This window comes from Protomyctophum bolini (genome assembly GCF_963924005.1).
Source record: "Protomyctophum bolini genome assembly, chromosome: 1".
NCBI lineage: Eukaryota > Metazoa > Chordata > Actinopteri > Myctophiformes > Myctophidae > Protomyctophum > Protomyctophum bolini.
Window position 1 is genome coordinate 9,917,450 of NC_137862.1, and position 18,417 is coordinate 9,935,866.

The following is an 18,417-nucleotide window of genomic DNA, read 5'->3' on the forward strand; positions in this document are numbered from 1 at the left end:
TGCCAGGAAAGCAGATTCAGATTTGCTAATCTTGTTATGCCACGTACTGCACTACCTCCTAGCTGCCTAATAGCCTAATAAGTGTATGCTTCAGATGTTTTTTTTAATAGGGATAGGATTAGGGTTATTAAAGTTATTTTACAAAGACCACAAATGTATTACAGAGGCAGAAGTGTTTTTATATGTCCATCTTTACATTAATTAAATCCTGTGTTGCACAGTAAATAACATTAGAATCAGCTCAAAGTCAAAGTCAAAGTCATACGATTTGTCACACAGGTTACCGCAGTGAAATTTGTTCACTGCTGGGAGACATCATGCACAATGAGATAATATTGTGTGTCTTAATTTTGTTTTGCATTCATCATACAACTGAACAGAGTATGAAATATAACCATAAGTAAATGGGATATCATTCTGGAGTTGATTGGCTTTCTGCGTCAATGATTGTCCTGAAGCCACATGATCCTATACAGTATAAACCAACTTTGCAGGTGGCTGATGTGGATGTACACACAGTACAGCCATATACTGTACATGTATGATCGGTGGTCTTTTTTTATTACATTTTCTTTGTTTTCTTGTTGAAATGTGCTATACAAATAAACTTGCCTTGTCTTGTCAAGTCATTCATGGAGCTGGCAGGTAATTGTGCAGATCTGCTAGAGAGCATTTTCACACTCTGACCCTCACAATTTTGACACAATCCTGTGACTTGAATGTGCGTCACGCACGAGGTTCATGTGAATGAATGTTATACTAGCAATTGGCCCGGTGCCATATTGGCATTTAGCCTTGTGAGCAGAATGAATAGGCCTATCGTGCATCCATTGTGTCCTTTTTCCTTCCTCCCTGTTTTATCTGCATTTGTTTTCTTTTCCCCCTTCCCTTTTTGTTAATTTTGTATTACTATATATATATATATATATAGAGAGAGAGAGAGAGAGAGAGAGAGAGAGAGAGAGAGAGAGAGAGAGAGAGAGAGAGAGAGAGAGAGAGAGAGAGAAAGAGAAAGAGAGAGAGAGAGAGAGAGAGAGAGAGAGAGAGAGAGAGAGAAAGAGAAAGAGAGAGAGAGAGAGAGAGGTTGCCACTTAGAATCAAGTCCATGAAATGTTGAATATTTAAGTATTTATACATTATTAAGCCAATAAGGAGCTTGGGAGAAGGCATTGACAGAATAGAATAGAATAGAATAGAATAGAATAGAATAGAACCGAACCAAAGCTGGGAAATCATCTTTGGCCTCAAGGCACAAGAAAACATACTTTAAAACAGCAATACAAGACAATACAACAGTATATAAGAATCAGATCATGTATGTACTATGTACAATAGTATCAAGTAGAGCATGGGTTCCCAAAGTGGGGTACTTGAGGGAGTTCCAGGGGGTACCTAGCTAGAGATAGTTAGGAAAACAAATGGACCCTTATGTGTCTGTAACTCAGAGAGCAAACTGGGGGGGTCCATGAAATTAATATGATTCGGAAAAACTGCTAGAGCCGTAGAAATCCTCCCTTATCGAAGTCACTGGGGGGTCCGTGGCCTAATAAATGTATTTTTGGGGGTCCTTGACACAAATAACCTTTTCACTGCCAAATGTGTTTTGCTGGCCTTACTGTATATTAACCACAGAGTAAAAAGCCTGTATTACCCCTTTTGAGAAAAGGATTTTTGTCAAACAAACTCCTTGAAAGTTTCTCCGTGTCACCACCCTGTGGAGTTTCAAAGACAAGGCAGGTATTATTTTAATGGATGTTGTACATCATCACTGCCAGCCACTTTATCAATTATCATATTAATTCAATCATAACTGTCATTCAATATTGCTTGCCTGTTCATTTAATTTGTATGCAAATGTAAATGTCAGTCAGCCGATAATAATAATTTATATTTTCTATTGCATGTCTATTCCAATGTCTCCTTATGCTGAACTTGAGGTCCTGACTCTGCGTTTATTTATAAAAGTAGCGACATATTTGCACCAATGTCACCATTAAATTCCTGTAAAGTCGTTGTAGGCTACTTGGTGAATAAAGTGATTCTGACTCATGATTTTTCCCTACAGAATTGATCAGTCAGACAACTGAAGAGAGCATCACATGAAGAGAGAGCGGCACGCCTCTCATAGATTCTCCAATTCGTCTGTGGAAATAAATGTGCATGTATACTTAGGAGAAAAGGAAGAGCTGAGTTTCATAATGGCAAAATGGGCTCAGAATCAAGCAAGCTTTAAATAGAAATCATTCCTTTACTTGGCAACTTCCCCTTCATAGCTGAGGTTCTCGAGGGTGTAAACCCCAGAGTAAGTGATGTTTTCATTGTAACCTCAGGAAAGTGTGTCATGGCACTGGCTGGGTACATTATAAACAAAACAACCTGGTATAGACCAAAGCAGGAATACGGTATTTGTTAATAAATTATAGACTTTATTATCTTTTTCAGATAACCCCAGGCTAGATAGCTACCTCTGGTAGTTTTCTGGCTTCCTTACTTGGTTGTCAAGTACAGAACAATCGCATGCTTACATAATATCATACAGTAACACCGTTAACTGCCAGACATAGGGACAAAGATTATAAAGACTACCTACTACATTCAACAGGTGTGTGCTAATAAGCAAATAAAGTACCTGCAGACTCTCTTGCAATTTACAAACTAGTGTTAGGGACCTCAAGTTGATAGATAGGGCCATCTATTATGCTACCTAAGTTAGATAACATTTGGCTACCTGGTTGTAAAAACAAGCAAATTCATACAGAGTATTTCCCCTGCCCTGGCCCCTGTTTCATGTACATTTCTCTTGGTTTTTTATGTTCAAATTCATTTGTTGGGTTAACCATTCTTTCATTTGAATGAGGAAAAAAATACTTCTTGTACCCGCCCACCTCGCCCACCTTCCTTGTCCTTCTACAAGGGAGGTAGGCGGGGCAAGAGGTCGCAATTGGCTGCGTGGGTTTTTCTTCCGCAGGACAAAATGCTTTATATATCCAATCATAGCTCAGTACCCAGTATGAGTAGGACTTGTCTGGCCATCCTGTTCTCTTGTGTGGAAGAACTCAGCAGAGTGTCATCGCCCAGCCTTTCACCCCACTCATTACAATGGAGGACTCAAGTAGTTGACGTTTCCTGAAACCTTCTCTTTTAAGCTTTCTTCCGTCTGATCACTGACCCAAAGTGAACTGACCGCCCCGGGTTTTATCGACGTTTCCTTGCGACTTTCTCTGAGCTCCCACGATCCAAACATGAAGTACATTATCGGCATTGGCGGGTGAGTGTAAATGAATGGTTGCTGTACGTGTGTAGCTAGGCCCTCGGCCTCGCACGTGGAAACTGGGTGTGTGCTGGTCGGTTTAAACCGGCTAACCACCCGGCCTCGTTTTACTTTACGTAGGCCTATACGTATATGTATATATATTACGTATATAGCCTATATATATTTTTAAATTTTCAAAAATGGTCGGTCATCACAGCGTACCACATGTAAATTACCGCCCCTTTGACATTAACTAACGTTATGTTATAATGAATCGTCTTTATTAACATATTGCACGTAGAATAAGCGTATAACATAAATAAACTAAATGAACACTACACATTGTTTGTTTATTTAAGTTCAGTGTGCCATGTATGATGTAACGTTCGCTGGGCGTGCGTTAAATGATCGACCATGTGTTTGTTTTAACCAGGATAATAATAAATATACAGCATCGTGGCTACGTGTGTGCGGCCTTTTTCACATTTTTATTTGTTTTAACCAGTGTCACCAATGGAGGGAAGACCACCCTCACCAACAGGCTGATCAAGAACTTGCCCAACTGCTGCGTGGTACATCAGGATGACTTCTTCAAGGTGAGTTTCATACAATTGCCCGTTTTTACCCCTTTGTGGATAAAGGGTTTAATTTGTGGTGCGTTTACCAGTCCCATGTGATACTGGATATCTTACATTGAATGGAGTTAATGTGTAACTGTAACGAATGATACAGATTGCTCGTTCTGATGTTGTGGCGTTTAAGTGCCATAGTAGTGTATCGAAACACTATCAGAGACTTCCATGTAGCAGTCTAGTACTGTACATAGACGTGGAAATGTACCTGGGTACATCTTATCCATGTATCTTTCAGCCACAAGATCAGATTGAAGTGGGCGAAGATGGCTTTAAGCAGTATGATGGTAAGCCTGGGTCTTTATGGAGGGCTTTTGTTTACATGTGGGGGTGTGTGGATGTGGAGGGACAGTGTGTGTGTGGATGTGGAGGGACAGTGTGTGTGTGTGTGTGTGGTGTAACATCATGCCTTATTTGATGTAATCTGCATGCATAATATCTAAGCAGTGTGATGTCCTTTCTGACTCTCCACACATTTGTGCTTCCCTCTCTCTATCTCTTATCTCTCTCTCTCTATCTCAGTCATTACTGCTCTGGACATGGACGCCATGATGAGTACGATCTATGCATGGGAAGAGAACCCAGTGAAGTTTGAGAAGTCGCATGGCGTTAATAACACCTTGGATTCCGACATTCTTTCGGAGTCTGACCACAACAAGGAGGAGGAGACTCACATCCTGATTGTGGAAGGTTTCCTGCTTTACACCTATGGGTAAGAAAGAAGCTGACTGTGTGTTTTAGTGGCTCACTCTAACCTTATTCTGATTATTGGAAAGGTTAATCTATTACAAAATATATAATGAGGTTATAGATGGCTAATTAATTGCATGTTATTGTAGTGTAATGCATGTAGTTAGTAATGCACAGTTACAGTAACCTGATTTATTTTTTGCATACTCTAAAATCAATGGCATACAACATTTAATGATGTAAACTGAAATTACATTAATTGGTAATCTTTAATATTCCTTAGAGAGTTAATTAATAACCCCCCCCCCCCCCCCCTTCATGTCATGTGATCAGTGACATCCCAAATAAGTACTCTTTGGCCTGCAGAATACACCGACATAATATGAAGTTCTAGACCTCCAGTTCTAGGCTAAACGGAAGGGGGGGATTTCCACATAACTCTAAGGTCTATTAATGACATAGTCCAATGTTGAAAATGAGTGGTATTCCCCTTTTAGTGCCTGTATTTTCACACTTTGTCCATCTGTGTTCTTCTTGCAGACCTTTGATCGACGTGCTGAACCAACGTTATTTCATTTCCATTCCATACGAAGAATGCAAAAAGAGGAGGTGGTAAGTGCTTCGGCACGCCGTTTGTAATACGAGACTTACTGTAGTGAGGTTTGGTCCATGTCTCATCTGATTTGTGTCACCCCGACAGCTCAAGAAACTACAATGTGCCAGACCCACCCGGTCTGTTTGACGGACATGTCTGGCCCATGTACGTCAAACACAAGAACATCATGGAGAAGACTAGAGTTGATGTTTGTAAGTATTGTTTTGGTACACTACTGTGTTATGCATTTCATTTTGGTCTATTTTTTGTTTTGTGTCATCAGTGAAGTGCTTTAAGAACTTTGACAATGTTTAATGGTAATCTTATCGGTGTGAGAGCAACGTGTGCAAATCCTTCTTCCAAAAGCCAAATCGGAGAGAGTGAGCTCTCAATACAACACATTTGGAGGTCTAATTTTCTGATTATGCAAACATTCGAGATTAAGCTGATGAGAAATATGTTTATTTGTGGAATCCAAAAGCATAAAAAAACAAGCATACTCTTGACTGTCCTGTCCCCCAAAACCCAAGAGGGCCGGCCTGTACGCAGCGCTAACTCTAATGCTCCTCTCTGTGTGGTGTCTACTCATTAAAATAAGTCCCTTTTCATATCTTTTCTCAGTGTCTTTATACCTCTCTCTCCCAAGCCAGGCCCAGGGTTCCCATGACCAAGAAATAATCGGTGTGGCTGCATGGCCTTAACATAATGGCTTGATAAAATAAATGGTTGATTCAAATTAAGTCAGGCCTTCAGGGCAAGGCGTTTATGATCCCTTTAACAAAAGGAGCTAACACCTAAATGATTACAGATGAAATTAAATAATGGCACCTATACAGTCGTAAATCAGTATATAACTGTGTAATATTGCCTACCCTTTAAGCAGGTGAGTAATATAATAAATGAAATCCATTAACTAAGTGCACACTTGTTCCATTACAGTGCAGCTAGATGGAACCAAGTCAAAGGAGCAACTGTACAACTTTGTCTATGGAGACATCCTGAATGGCATCCAGAACGACCAGAAGCGTTTGCAATAAACAAAGGTACACAGCTCATCGGTATTATTTTATACATTTTATTTATTAGAACAATTTTTTTGTAAGTCTAAACCTCTGAATTAATGGATTTCTTATTCATATTTTTGACAGGTCGAATGATCGGCTTAGAGGAGTTCATCATATTCAGCCTAGAGGAAAAAGACCGCCTTGCCATAACAGTTTCTACCTGGCAGCTCAACAGATTGACTGCTACGACTTTTCTAAATGTAAATTATTCTTTACCTGATGGCATCAAATGCTGGCATGATTTTTATATCCACCATATTTATTGCTTTGTTACCAGCTTAAACTCCTGCAGTTGACGGAGAAGTTCAGAGGATGGTTACATAACATCAATAAAAGATCCTTCTGCGAACCCGCTTTGTTGGCATTCAGTTGCTATTTTTGCTCATGTCAAACGTTTGCATTGAATACATTATTATGAAATACACTACATCAATTGTACTCCATCATGACTGTGTGGTGTCCTCAGCCCTAGCATCATTATATTACTGCTCATTATGCATGTCAGCCCCTGAGGCGTTGGAATACAGTGAGTGTACAATATTCATTATCTAACCTACAGGCGACAGTTGGTGTGAGTGATAACAGAGCAGCGTCACAAGACTCAACCAATGTTGAAAGCGGAAACTTTCTACTCTACAATCGCTGAGTTACATAATACATTTTTTTGTATGAATTCAGTGAGTCCAGCATATTAGATTTCTAAATACTACACACCCTGACCCAACCACCTGAAGAATGGAAAATGGGGCTGCTGTGTTAAACACTGCTGCTATTTCTTTGGTTTTATGTAACGGGCGAATAACCAGTGTAATAACTTCACTATGTTATAAAATGTCTTAAAGCTAACACAATTACATTAACAGTTGCAATAATCACCTTTAACAAATCAATTTATGCTCTGGCTAATCAACACAAATCAGGTTCAGGTTTATTTGTCATGTGTATAGATACAGAGTATAAATACAATGAAAATTATTTTGCTCAGAGCACTCTCAGTCTTACATACATAGGACATAAACAAACTTAGTGCAAGAAAAAAAAGTGCAAGTGAAGTGACAAAGTGCAATACAGCTCAAGGTCAGCTGTTCAGCAGCCTGACTGCCTGATTCTTTTGCTATAATGTCCCACTGGAAATTATGTACAATAAGTGTAACTGAGTTCTGGAACATCTTGAACCATGAGCACTGAGGGGGCGGGGAGATTTCCAGCAGTCCTTATTTCACTTAGTATTATGCAATGCATATGGTGCTGGAGAAGTATGGTATTGCCTTTTGGCCTACATATTGAAAGCATGTGCTTATGAGTTTCCTTTTTCGTTATGTTAGTGGAACCTTGTTATTGTTTATTTTTCTTTAAAATGACAAGTGAGGTTTGCAGTATATAATGCAACGTAGCCCTTTTATATATTTAAACAGCAACGACATAAATACATATCACATAGTCAAGTCACTGTATATCTATTTGTGTATATGTACGATTGTTGAAACAGGCCTGACCAGGAGAAAGTTCTGAGTGACCCACGTGTTCTAAACAATGCTGCTATTGAGAGTTTCTTGATCGAGACAGACAGACAGCTCACACATGTGCATACATACTCACTCACTCACTCACACGCACAGTGAACCTGTCTTCTGTCTGTCTCAACTCTCAATGTCAGATGACCGATAAGGTTGTTCTCTCTCTACTGTACACACACACACACACACATTATATATGTATATTGAGAAATAAAAATGTAATAGTCAACATTTAATGGGTTTTTGATAATTCAGTTTGTTATAATATATAACAGTTAGGGCCTCACATTCCATACCTAACACACCCACATACTATTCTTACTATATACTTTACCAAATAACATTAGATCCATCTCAACATTCCCAGTTTTTAAAAGTGCACTGTCTTCTTACTTCAAAGTTTTATGTTCTTGCTTTCGGTAAATATGCCATTATATCACCATGTTTATTCCTTTATTTCATTATTTTATTTTGTATTACTATTATCTTTATTTTATTTTTTGCACTCACTGTATAGGACATAGTATTTTCATAATGTGTTACAGTATATTATTCGATTCAATGCCGTAATGAGGTTGTAAGTTTTGCAATGTTTAGTGTTTTGTCCTGTCCATGTTAGTTGTATGTAATTTGTTGTTGTTTTACTGTTTACATGTACAATAATGATTGTGACGTGTATCTGTGTTGGGAGCCCCTCGAAAACGAGATGGTCCATCTCAAGGGGTCTTTTCCTAATAAAGAAACTCATCATTCTTTATCATGTGAACATACTGTAGGTGTATATATTGTGTATGTTAGTGCACACTCAAAGCCATTGGCATATACTGGAATGCAAGCACCCCTGCTTGAACCTCAATCACCCCACACCTCTTTCCTTTATCCCTTCTTGTCTCATATTTTGATAGCCATTGGTATTTTGTTTACACAGATGCTAGGTTTGATGTTTACCTGGTATCCCAGTTTCTTTGAAACACTGCAGTGTTCTCTTTGTAGTATACTTTGTTGACTTGTACCATTTACTCTTATTTTGCAATTCCATTCCGCCATCCCACATTGCCTGTTTACTAGTCATTAAGTCTTAAGTTAGAATTAACCTCAGAACATGTGCTCAAGACCTATCAGCCTGTATCTAGCAGTATGTGTGCGTGTGAGAGAGTGATTGAGTCAGCACTGTAGATGCAATTTGATGAACCCTGAGAAATGTCTAAGCTATTTAAATGTGTACAGGACCAGCATCATAATATATAGCTATTGTAATTGCTACCACTGATTATAATGAAAATATTTGCTTGCTGATTTTAATTTCCTTCAAACAAAGGTCCTTTACAAAAGTTCCAGTCACCATTTAGAAATACACGTGTACTTGTATCAGGATCTATACAAAAAGCATGAAAAAGCAAAAGTTATGAACTTTCTTTAATTGTCAATTTCTTCAATGGTATACAACTATTTTAGTAACAAAGGTCTTTGGTTGTTCTAAAGATCTACAAATCGTTTACCCTGTACAGTCACGGGTATATATTTAATATACACAAAGCCTCCTGTCACTTCTCAACTTCAAACCATGCATAAAATAGTCATGCATACAAGACACCCATCGCAACATTTAGGCTACATCCTTTAATAAGTGAAAACATTTCTGCATTTTTGGGTCAATGCAAGCTCACTCCTTTTACTGTCCCCCTTCCCCTTGTTCTCAAAAGTGTGCAAACCTGCCATGTTCAGTCGACCTAGACATAAATGTGCGAGATAAGCAGTTATGTAACCTTGAGTTCCAAGCTATCCTGCAAAAAAAAGTTCCAGAGCTTCACTGAGGCATATTCTATACACACACTATTATGTATAGTGTCACCATTCATTTTCAGCCTTTCTTAGCGTTATACTAAAAAACAGTTTTTTAAGCTATGGCCCAACTAATAGCCTACCTGTAGCAAATTATACAAAATTTTAAAAGGAGAAAATCAAGTGATCTTAAAAAATGAACATGTCCCGGCTTGGTTGGCTCTGCTGTGGGCTAGCCAGGGTCCACCTACAATACTTGATGGGTGCATATAAAAGGCTAAAAGTAAACACACATAGAATTGAGGTGATGGTGCTGTCGTCTTCAGACATGCATAGAGCCTCTAGGTCGCCCGCACTGAACCCTGCAGTTATTCTAAACCACCAACCACCAAACCAGGAGTTATAAGACTGCATCTTTCTGGATGGTGTATGCGTGAGTGTTTCTGTGCGCTTAATGCGTATCTGTCTGCACTTGCCATTTCTCTCGCCTCCACAGTGGATATAGAGAGCAGGGCAAACGACAGACAGTCTGCTGTGGTTAAGTCAAATAGTGCATGTAAACAACACTATAAATCCTAGACCTTTAACTCCATACTGTGTAAGGTTTAGACTGTCGCACCTTCACTGCATCCAGGTCAGCCAGTGTGTGGGCCGCATGCACACATACACACAATATAAACACCCCACAACCACACTGGCATCAGAGAGGGGACTTTGGATGTGTAAATGTCTGACTACATCTGTCTCCAAGTACCAACATTGTCTTTTTTCACAGCTTTGCTATGCTCACTCAGTCATCTTTTTTCCTCCGTTTTTGTTACCCAGCCCAGTAGAGGAAAATAACAGGCACAACAAGGCACAAATGTAATCAAATCATCCTTTCACTTCACCACAATTATGCTGCTCTTCAAAGCCTCTTTGCCAGTATAAAACTCATGTCTATATTTACTTATTTACTGCAGCCCAAGAAGCAGCCCACGGAAACCAGGGCACTGACTCTATAAAACCTTTTGTTTTCTAATGTGCTTTTTTTTTGTGAGAGCTTGTTTTGAAAATGCTTGACCCACTTAGGCCATTAAGGCAGTGAGCTGAACAAGGTTGAGCCAGTACCTTGGGTTGGCACTAGACATATTTCACTGACTGTGGTACACCAAGACTGTCTGTGTTTACGCTGGAAGCACGGAATTGGCCTCGGGGAAGAAATCGTACCACATTTGAGAGACAACAAGACATTGTTTATCTCAGAGGCGACACTTGACCGTTTACCTTCACACTTTTGCAGCAGTCAGACTGTCAAATTCTATGACAGAGTATGCAAAGCTAACATTTTGGTTACATACTGGATTATTATGTTCAAAACCATATTCTGCACCAGTTGTTGAGTCATAGAAACATAATTACAAATGTTCTCCCTGCCAATCTGTCCTGAATTACGTATGGAGTTATATAAGAGTTCATTGGGTAAGGAAAAGTAACCTCATACAGTCAGTCTCCCTTTGGTTCAACCCACCACAAGGGGATGTGTTTTCCAGAGCACTATAGTCACTTCACATGGTAGACGATGTGCATGGAATACTACCATGTCAACCAAATGGCAAAACGTAAGGGGAATAATAATATGATGCAACAATTACTAGTGTGGGTCGTAGGACCATATCCTGTTTTGGTAGGTCTGGGAGAGGCTTGGTGCTTGGCCCGAAGCGGGCCACAGCCACCCACTCCTCACCCGTCTGAATCACTGTTTACTTAGACAGGAAGGCTGGCCGCTATAACACCATCTGCTGCTGCATGTCTGTGACTCGCTTGTGGCTACGGCGAGGTGGGGTTTGTTTTTTCCCCCGACGGCCAAGTTTCTAAAAGAGGAGACAAGTTAAAACCAAAGCAAGGGGCTGAGAGGAGCACAGCCCAGCCTCGGAAACCACTGCTACTCTGGCGGCCCCTCATCACTTAACCCCCGCAGCCCCCCTAACGATGTGGAAGCAAGGGTACGCATTTTCAATCGAACACACTGGCCCAGTTTCATGTATTGCATAACAGCCCTACTTGTTTTGATCCCTCCCTTCAAAATAAAATAAATTAAACAATGTGTAAAACAAACTTATGATAATGAATGTGCCGAGTAGTAATTTGCCTTATTAGCTTGATTCAAGAACATCCTGGGCCTTCTTGGGTCTCTAGACATTTTCTCAGCCGCATTGTGGTGCCAGTGTTGTTTCCGTTTCATACAGAGGTGGGTGCGGGGTGGAGTACTCAACGGTGGTTTTGGTTGTTTCCTGCAGTAGTAGTGAGAGTAAAATTAGAGTTTTATGTGAACTGTAGGAGGTGGGAGAGACACATAAGAGCCCTCTGGTAAGGGGAGGAATGTAGCCTCCTTTTCTGTAAACCTTAACCCACTGCCATTGCTTCAGATCTCTCAAATATCTGTATAAAGACAACTATTTGTTGTTGACATCTGTGTACTGTTTATCAACCTAAACATTTGTGAGCAGAAGTGGCTTGCACTGTCTGGAGTAAAAGCACAAGTAGTACAGAGTAGGAACACTGGCCACTCCTCCAAAAAGGCTTTGCTGACATCTAGTGGACTAAATGGTATCGCACACTAGATTAAGATAAAAAATAAAGCATTGGGAAAACATCAGGCTTTTTAATTAACAAGAATCTTGGATTTCATAAGCAAATTTCTTTGGGGGGAACAATATGTATGGGACAGGAATATAGAGCATCACACCTCCAAGGCAGGCACATCATGTTGTCTTCATTATAAATTTAGGAGAGATTCTGCTTAAAACAAAAGTGAAAAAAGCAACAAGAAGTCACTTTACACTAAGGAAATTATAGTTGATTTTGACCAATAATGAATGCCAACAATGAATCTCTGGCCTTTGTAATTGCAGTGGATGGGTGGTACGTTATCATTATACCGTTAGCCATTTAACATAATGTCAGACACCAGACAGAACGTCTACAACATACTGTACACTGTGTAGATGTAGAAGTATCTCTGCCTCTAAAACAATAAATACACTGATCTAAAAACATTCAGCATTAATGGAGAAATGTAGCCAGGACCCTGAAGTCCAGCACCAAGACGTAATTACCTTTCACCTTTGACAAAAGTCAGTACGTTGATTTTACTCTGTTGGCCGTTATCTGACGACCGAGTCTCTCGAGTAAATTCTGCCATTCTCAGATGGGTCTATTTAATGTATTTAAATAGACCAATAGAAATAGAAATCATGTATCCCAAGGTGGCCAGCAGGATAAACCAGGTATGCTTCTGTTCATGTCTTTGGTTTGTGGTGTTCTTGGCAACGACAGAGTTAATAGAGTAGTGTTGGCTGGTGGTCCTACGTTCTTTTAGCAGGTTTGGCGATGAGCTGCCGCTCTCGTTCCAGCTCCTTCTCACGCTGCTGCTCTTTCTCCAGCGCTTCCTTCTGCTTTTGTTGCTGCAGCTTCAGAGCTCTTTTCTACGAGACAAACAACCGTCACACTCAGAACATCACCCACCGTATTGACACAGTGGCCATTTTGCTCTTCCATCAGACTTGGGGGGGGGAAGCAAAATAGCAGCCATCTATATTTAATAAGATTGCTAAAACGATTGAAATAAAAGTAGTATTATTATGTAAAAGAAAAGGTAAAGCCAAGTCATACCTTTAACTTTGTTGTCTTCTCATGGAGCATCAGCATCTCTTTGCGTATGTTGACCAGCTTATTGTGGTAAACCTTTGCCTCTGTAAACTAACACACACTGAATTACTAATAATTCCTGATGATTAACAAAGGACTAAAAAATAAATAGATAAAGCAAAATCCATGCCATTTGTTGTACTTTGACATTTCATTATGAATATTTAGTAATTTTTAATATACCAGTGAATTGAGGTCCAACAGGGCGTTACACTCTCTGAACTTGGTTACTTCCTGTTCCATAGTGTCAAGGAGTATCACTTGGTTTTGCCTGTTTAAGACAAAACATTTAAAAAAATTGAGGGCACAAGTCACAACTTCCGGACGTTTGGTGTGTCGGAAAAGCGTGCGCACCCCTTTGGGGATAGGGTAACTGTCGGATTATTGGGATGTCGGACTAACGCTACACAGTACACCCAGCCCCTTCTTGAGATTCGAACTTTCTTTTTCTGTAAGTAAATTACAACATTGAGGCCTCATCATAGGTCAGCAGGTCATTTAGTTTCTCAGGAAAAAATATGTATAAAAACTTTCCTATGTTTCTAAATGTATAGGAGTAGGACAGAGGCACTGCGTCCTCAAGTTTTTATACATATTTCTTCCTGAGAAGCTAAATGACCTGGTGACCTATGATGAGGCCTTGTGCTGTAATTTACTTGGAAATTGGAGGTGAAGAAATGACACAGAAATAGGAAGTTCATTTCTCAAGAAGGGGCCAACAGAGTTCTTCTGAAAACAGTGTTAGCTATATTTGGAACTGGACATGAGGCATTCAAATATTATTCTATGATGATAGCACGCCAAGGTTAGCCCTCAAGCGTAAAGAGGATTTGGGAGGCTGATTTAAATCAATCCTTTACTGACAGTGAATGGAAGATGATTCTATGGAACTCAAAGAAGATGCCCTGTGAACTTAGGAACCAGATTAGTTCAATTTAAAATAATTAATAGTCTATTGGACTCCGACAAGATTGTTCAGGGCTAAGCTCAGAGAGTCCGGTTTGCTGGAGGTGTGGCGAGGACTCTGGTACACTTATTCATGTGTTGTGGGAGTGCCCTAGGCCTAGGGTACAGACTCTATGGTGTGCTATTCATGAGAATATAATGCAAATCACAGACCAGGATATTCCTTATACACCTTATTCTGGGTGATCCATCACCATTAAAACATCTCCCCACACCTCTAGCTGACTGGATTCATACAGCATTAATGGTGGGCAGGAGGATCATCGTTAAAGAATGGAAGTCTGAGGATTTGCCCCCGGCACATGTGTGGTTCACTCAAGTTGGTATTGTGGCTGCTTTGGAGAAGCTATCCTTTAAGATGAATAATCAATTAGATAAATATGATTTGAAGTGGAACGTGTTCATCGGTCATGTTGCGGGCCCTTGATGTAATCCAGGGTCAGGCAATGCCTTTTTGATTGATTGTTAATGCTTTATCATGGTTCGTCCACAAGTAACAGTTTTTGTATTGACTTGGTTTGAAATGTACCCCTTCTACATACTGAATCAATCAATCAATCAATCCTCCAGACGGCAGCGTCAGTACGACTCCTGAAAGGACTTGGGGAGCTTCTAACATCGGTCTGGATGAAAATAAAACCTGACAAGTCCTGCAGTCTCTCAATCCGCAAAGGACGCAAGTGGAATGCTATGCAGACAGTAGACCAGGCCATCATCCGACTGAAACATCAGGAGATGGTAGGACAACTGGCAGGGCCGTTTCGGATGGAAACAGCACCTATGATGTGGTCCAAAACCTCAAAGAAGGAAAGGAAATACCTTGTGATTTCAGAAGTGGTGAAGATGGAAGAGGAGAGCTACATGTACTGTATATAATTATGATAAAGGCTTGTGGACCAATTGGGAGACCGTAGTCAACAGGGTCATTATGTGAACAGGCCCAAAACGAGGCTGAGCTTCCACATCAGGGCCACAGACGTTACCCTTCACAGTCCCTGGAATCTGCACATGTGGTACGGGACAGAGGTGACTTGCACGCTCTGTGATTCCCAGAACTCAAGCTTGTATCACATCTGTTCTGGCTGTAATGTGGCTTTGACAAAGACCGCATTCTGTGGAAATTAGCACGCAGAATGGAAGCAAACGGGGGCAGTCGATGAGGTGGTCGATGCAGCAGCAAGAACACACAGTCTCTCCCGTCAGCCGGAGGCGAGTGGAACATGAGGGCCGGCCTAGTATGGTACGTCAGTTGGAAGTTCCCGTAACCACAACCTCTCTATGACAGATTGTGCTGTGGTCCAACCCCAACTAGGACGATCATCATCATGGTAGAGCTGAATGTACCATGGGAAGAGGGAATGGAGGCTGCCTTTGAGAAAGAGGGACAAATATTCAGAGCTGGGTGGAGGGCCTTCACCTACCCAGTGGAAGTCGGGTGTAGAGGCTATAGAAGTATCCACCCAGCGGCTAGCCGGATACCTAATATAAAGTCCCTTGGGATCAAGAAGAGAAGAAAGGAGTGAAATATTAGTGAAGGGTGGCTTCCGGCTGATGCCCCTGCAAACAGCACCATGGCACCGTTGGAGGTGCGTCAGGCAGCAATGCCCAGCAATTGTTCCCACTTGGGCTTACATCTTTGACAGGAGATTATTAGTCATCGTGGCCTGGCTTTTAGTAATCACCACCACATTATGTTTTACAGTAATCATTTGAGAGAATATAAACGTATCATCAGACATATTCAGTTCAACTTCCATGGCCAGACATTACTTGACCTTTTGGATGACATCGGTAATGCAATTATACAGCAGCAGCTGATGTGTCCCGATTCTTTAACCACTTAAGTTCCCAGTTTTCAAAATCGAAAAGTTTATAAAACAGTATAAAAGTTAATTCACAACAAATGTTTGGAATAGGGCTCAATTGGTTAAATAAAATAAAATAAAGTTCAATGGGTTTATTATTTACTACTTGTTTGCTTATTCATCAAAAATTGGTCAAACATTGGTAATCGGTGGTCTAAGAATCACCAAAATCTGGATTTTGCATCTGACAAAGATCTGCCATATGTTGGATTATAAAACGTGGATAGCATCGAGTTTTTAGCTGGGACATTTGTAGCACATGACATACATTTAAATGGATGAGTCATGAGTCATGACTCATTAAATAGGTTGATTCATGCCATACAATGGCAGAGGTTGACATGCCTGTCTGTGCTGCCACTTACAAATACAACATTGTGCGTAGCATCATCTCTGGAAGTTACTTACGTAAGCTCTTGGAGGACCTGTTTTGAATTCTGTAGGTCAGGCAGGTAGTGGGAGAGTAGTCCTTCTGTGAGCTTCATTACTGTGTTCTTATCCACTACTACCACTTCCTCTACAGGCCCTGAGTTCTCAGAAGACAGTGACTCTGGGAGTGTCAGCCTGAGATCTGTTAAAACTAAAAGACAAACAAAATGTAGGCTACTGCGTTGCCGTCACAGAACCTCACTGTAAATTGACTAAATTGACAGACTAACAATCACTTTATAAATCCACATGCCTTTGTGGATGCATTTCTAGTGACCTATTAAAGCATCTACAGTTCTACTAAAAAGTAGGACAGGTGACTTGTTGTATTCATGCATTAAGGTGTATTATGGATGTTGTATTTGCTGGTTCAAAATGTAACATTGACGATGTGGTATTGAAGTGTAATTTTATTTCTGCCTCTTGGCCAGTTCTAGCCCTAGAACGGCTCTTGTTGTTACATACAGTCAGTACAGTATTTCACATACAGAGCCATAGAACACCCAGGTTAATTTCTGTTCGGGTTCAAAATGGGCGGCCTAAATGTGATAAATGCTCCGTTTGTACTCACCCATTAAATAATTCCAAAGACGTGGTGTGAAGAATGGTCCTCTAGTTTTATATCCATGTGAAAGTTCTGGCAGAAAACGCTTATTTAGTGAATTATCTCCACTTTTTCAAGAGATGCACACGGACGCCTTTCTCTCCGGCGAGGGGGGGCCAGAAAGATCGATGAACTGATTTTACAAATACGTCCTGTTTACTGTGCTTTGCGATAGGTGCTGGGTAATTAATCACACCACCTGCCAATTGTGTGACTGCAAACTTTTGTGTTTCCCTGGTCAATTGGTGATGACGTCTGCGGTAAACAGGACGTATTTGTAAAATCAGTTCATCGATCTTTCTGGCCCCCCCTCGCCGGAGAGAAAGGCGTCTGTGTGCATCTCTTGAAAAAGTGTAGATAATTCACTAAATACGTGTTTTGTGCCAGAACTTTCACATGGATATAAAACTAGAGGACCATATTTCACTCCATCACTCATTTATGCCGCAAATTTTCATATCTACCAGGATTTGGTGCAAGCGATCTATGCCTGAGATACATGAAAATGTACCAAGTATAATTAAATGATCACAGGCATTCTAGGTATAGGCCAGTTCCCACTTGTAAAAGAGACGCAGTCTCAATGTGATTTTACTGGTTAAATAAATACAAAATAAAACATGTCTAGTGATTTTATAGCATGAATCAAGTTGTGCTCTTTCAGGTCAGCAAGGAGTGTTGTGTTATTATTGTCAAAGAAGCAAACACCTGTATTGTGTTGTAGAGAATCACTCTGTGACGATGGACCCTCATCTTCCAGTCCTTCTACCTCCATGGGTGAAGCTATTTACCCAGACTGCTTGTAGGCCTATCACCTGAAATGAGGAAGCAATGATCAGACAATATCTTCGTCCTATCTCGAGTCTCCATCAACACCGTGATGGAAAATGCCGATCAGCAGACAGACAGCAACTATCAGTTCTTCTCATCAAAACAATACGAGTTGTACAGCATTAGAATTATGTCGACTCACTCACTCACACTCAGATGTGGTTCGTGTTGCGTGTATATGTACAGTATTCTATAGCCCTGAAAGCACTGGACCAGGGCTATTAAAGTATTCCAGGCTGCAATCCTGACAGCAAAATAAGCTTTACCTAAAGTAAGCGTACGTTTAGGTTATCTTTAGTTGTCTGGCAGAGGTCTCTATAGTTTTCTAACACGTGTATAGTGTCGGCAAAAGTGTGGATTTACCTTCTAATAAAATGTTACTGCTGCGTCTGGACAACAAGAAACATCATGTGACCACGCGTGGCGTCAGTCATGTGACTATTATTCAGCGACTGCGATCATGAAACCCACAATAAACATTACAAGGTTTCGTCAGGTG

At 40.5% G+C, this 18,417-nt stretch overlaps 2 protein-coding genes across 6 annotated transcripts; one reads left to right on the forward strand and one right to left on the reverse strand.

Annotated features, from left to right (window-relative positions):
* Positions 1–3,018: 3,018 nt before the first annotated feature.
* mibp2 (muscle-specific beta 1 integrin binding protein 2) lies at positions 3,019–6,583 on the forward strand. The gene is made up of 8 exons (XM_080759142.1): positions 3,019–3,268; positions 3,759–3,849; positions 4,124–4,172; positions 4,408–4,597; positions 5,116–5,187; positions 5,276–5,382; positions 6,110–6,213; positions 6,319–6,583. Exons 1-7 carry the CDS (start codon positions 3,243–3,245, stop codon positions 6,205–6,207), a joined length of 633 nt encoding a protein of 210 aa, XP_080615268.1. The 5' UTR covers positions 3,019–3,242; the 3' UTR covers positions 6,208–6,213; positions 6,319–6,583.
* A 5,579-nt stretch (positions 6,584–12,162) lies between these two features.
* On the reverse strand, positions 12,163–18,327 carry bloc1s6 (biogenesis of lysosomal organelles complex-1, subunit 6, pallidin). 5 transcript variants are annotated; one of them, XM_080766231.1, is made up of 6 exons: positions 18,282–18,327; positions 17,796–17,902; positions 16,463–16,634; positions 13,407–13,494; positions 13,188–13,274; positions 12,163–13,000 (listed from the first exon to the last, which is right to left on the reverse strand). In XM_080766231.1, exons 2-6 carry the CDS (start codon positions 17,860–17,862, stop codon positions 12,881–12,883), a joined length of 534 nt encoding a protein of 177 aa, XP_080622357.1. In that variant the 5' UTR covers positions 17,863–17,902; positions 18,282–18,327; the 3' UTR covers positions 12,163–12,880. The 5 variants fall into 5 exon arrangements, with proteins under 5 accessions (XP_080622357.1, XP_080622358.1, XP_080622361.1 ...); XM_080766232.1 differs by lacking the exon at positions 18,282–18,327 and adding an exon at positions 18,065–18,257; XM_080766235.1 differs by lacking the exons at positions 17,796–17,902; positions 18,282–18,327 and adding exons at positions 14,830–14,986; positions 15,611–15,682 and having other exon boundaries at positions 16,463–16,591.
* Between the last annotated feature and the right edge of the window lie 90 nt (positions 18,328–18,417).

Bases quoted from the DNA above. Each gene is read 5' to 3' on its own strand.
- bloc1s6 (XM_080766231.1), bottom strand. From the start codon at position 17,862: ATGGAGGTAGAAGGACTGGAAGATGAGGGTCCATCGTCACAGAGTGAT. The intron at 16,635-17,795 runs GTGTTTGCTTCT...TTTGTCTTTTAG, and splicing joins TTCTCTACAACACAATACAG to TTTTAACAGATCTCAGGCTG. The intron at 13,495-16,462 runs GTAAGTAACTTC...TGTCTTAAACAG, and splicing joins CAGGTCCTCCAAGAGCTTAC to GCAAAACCAAGTGATACTCC.
- mibp2 (XM_080759142.1), top strand. From the start codon at position 3,243: ATGAAGTACATTATCGGCATTGGCGG. The intron at 3,850-4,123 runs GTGAGTTTCATA...TGTATCTTTCAG, and splicing joins ATCAGGATGACTTCTTCAAG to CCACAAGATCAGATTGAAGT. The intron at 4,598-5,115 runs GTAAGAAAGAAG...TTCTTCTTGCAG, and splicing joins TTCCTGCTTTACACCTATGG to ACCTTTGATCGACGTGCTGA.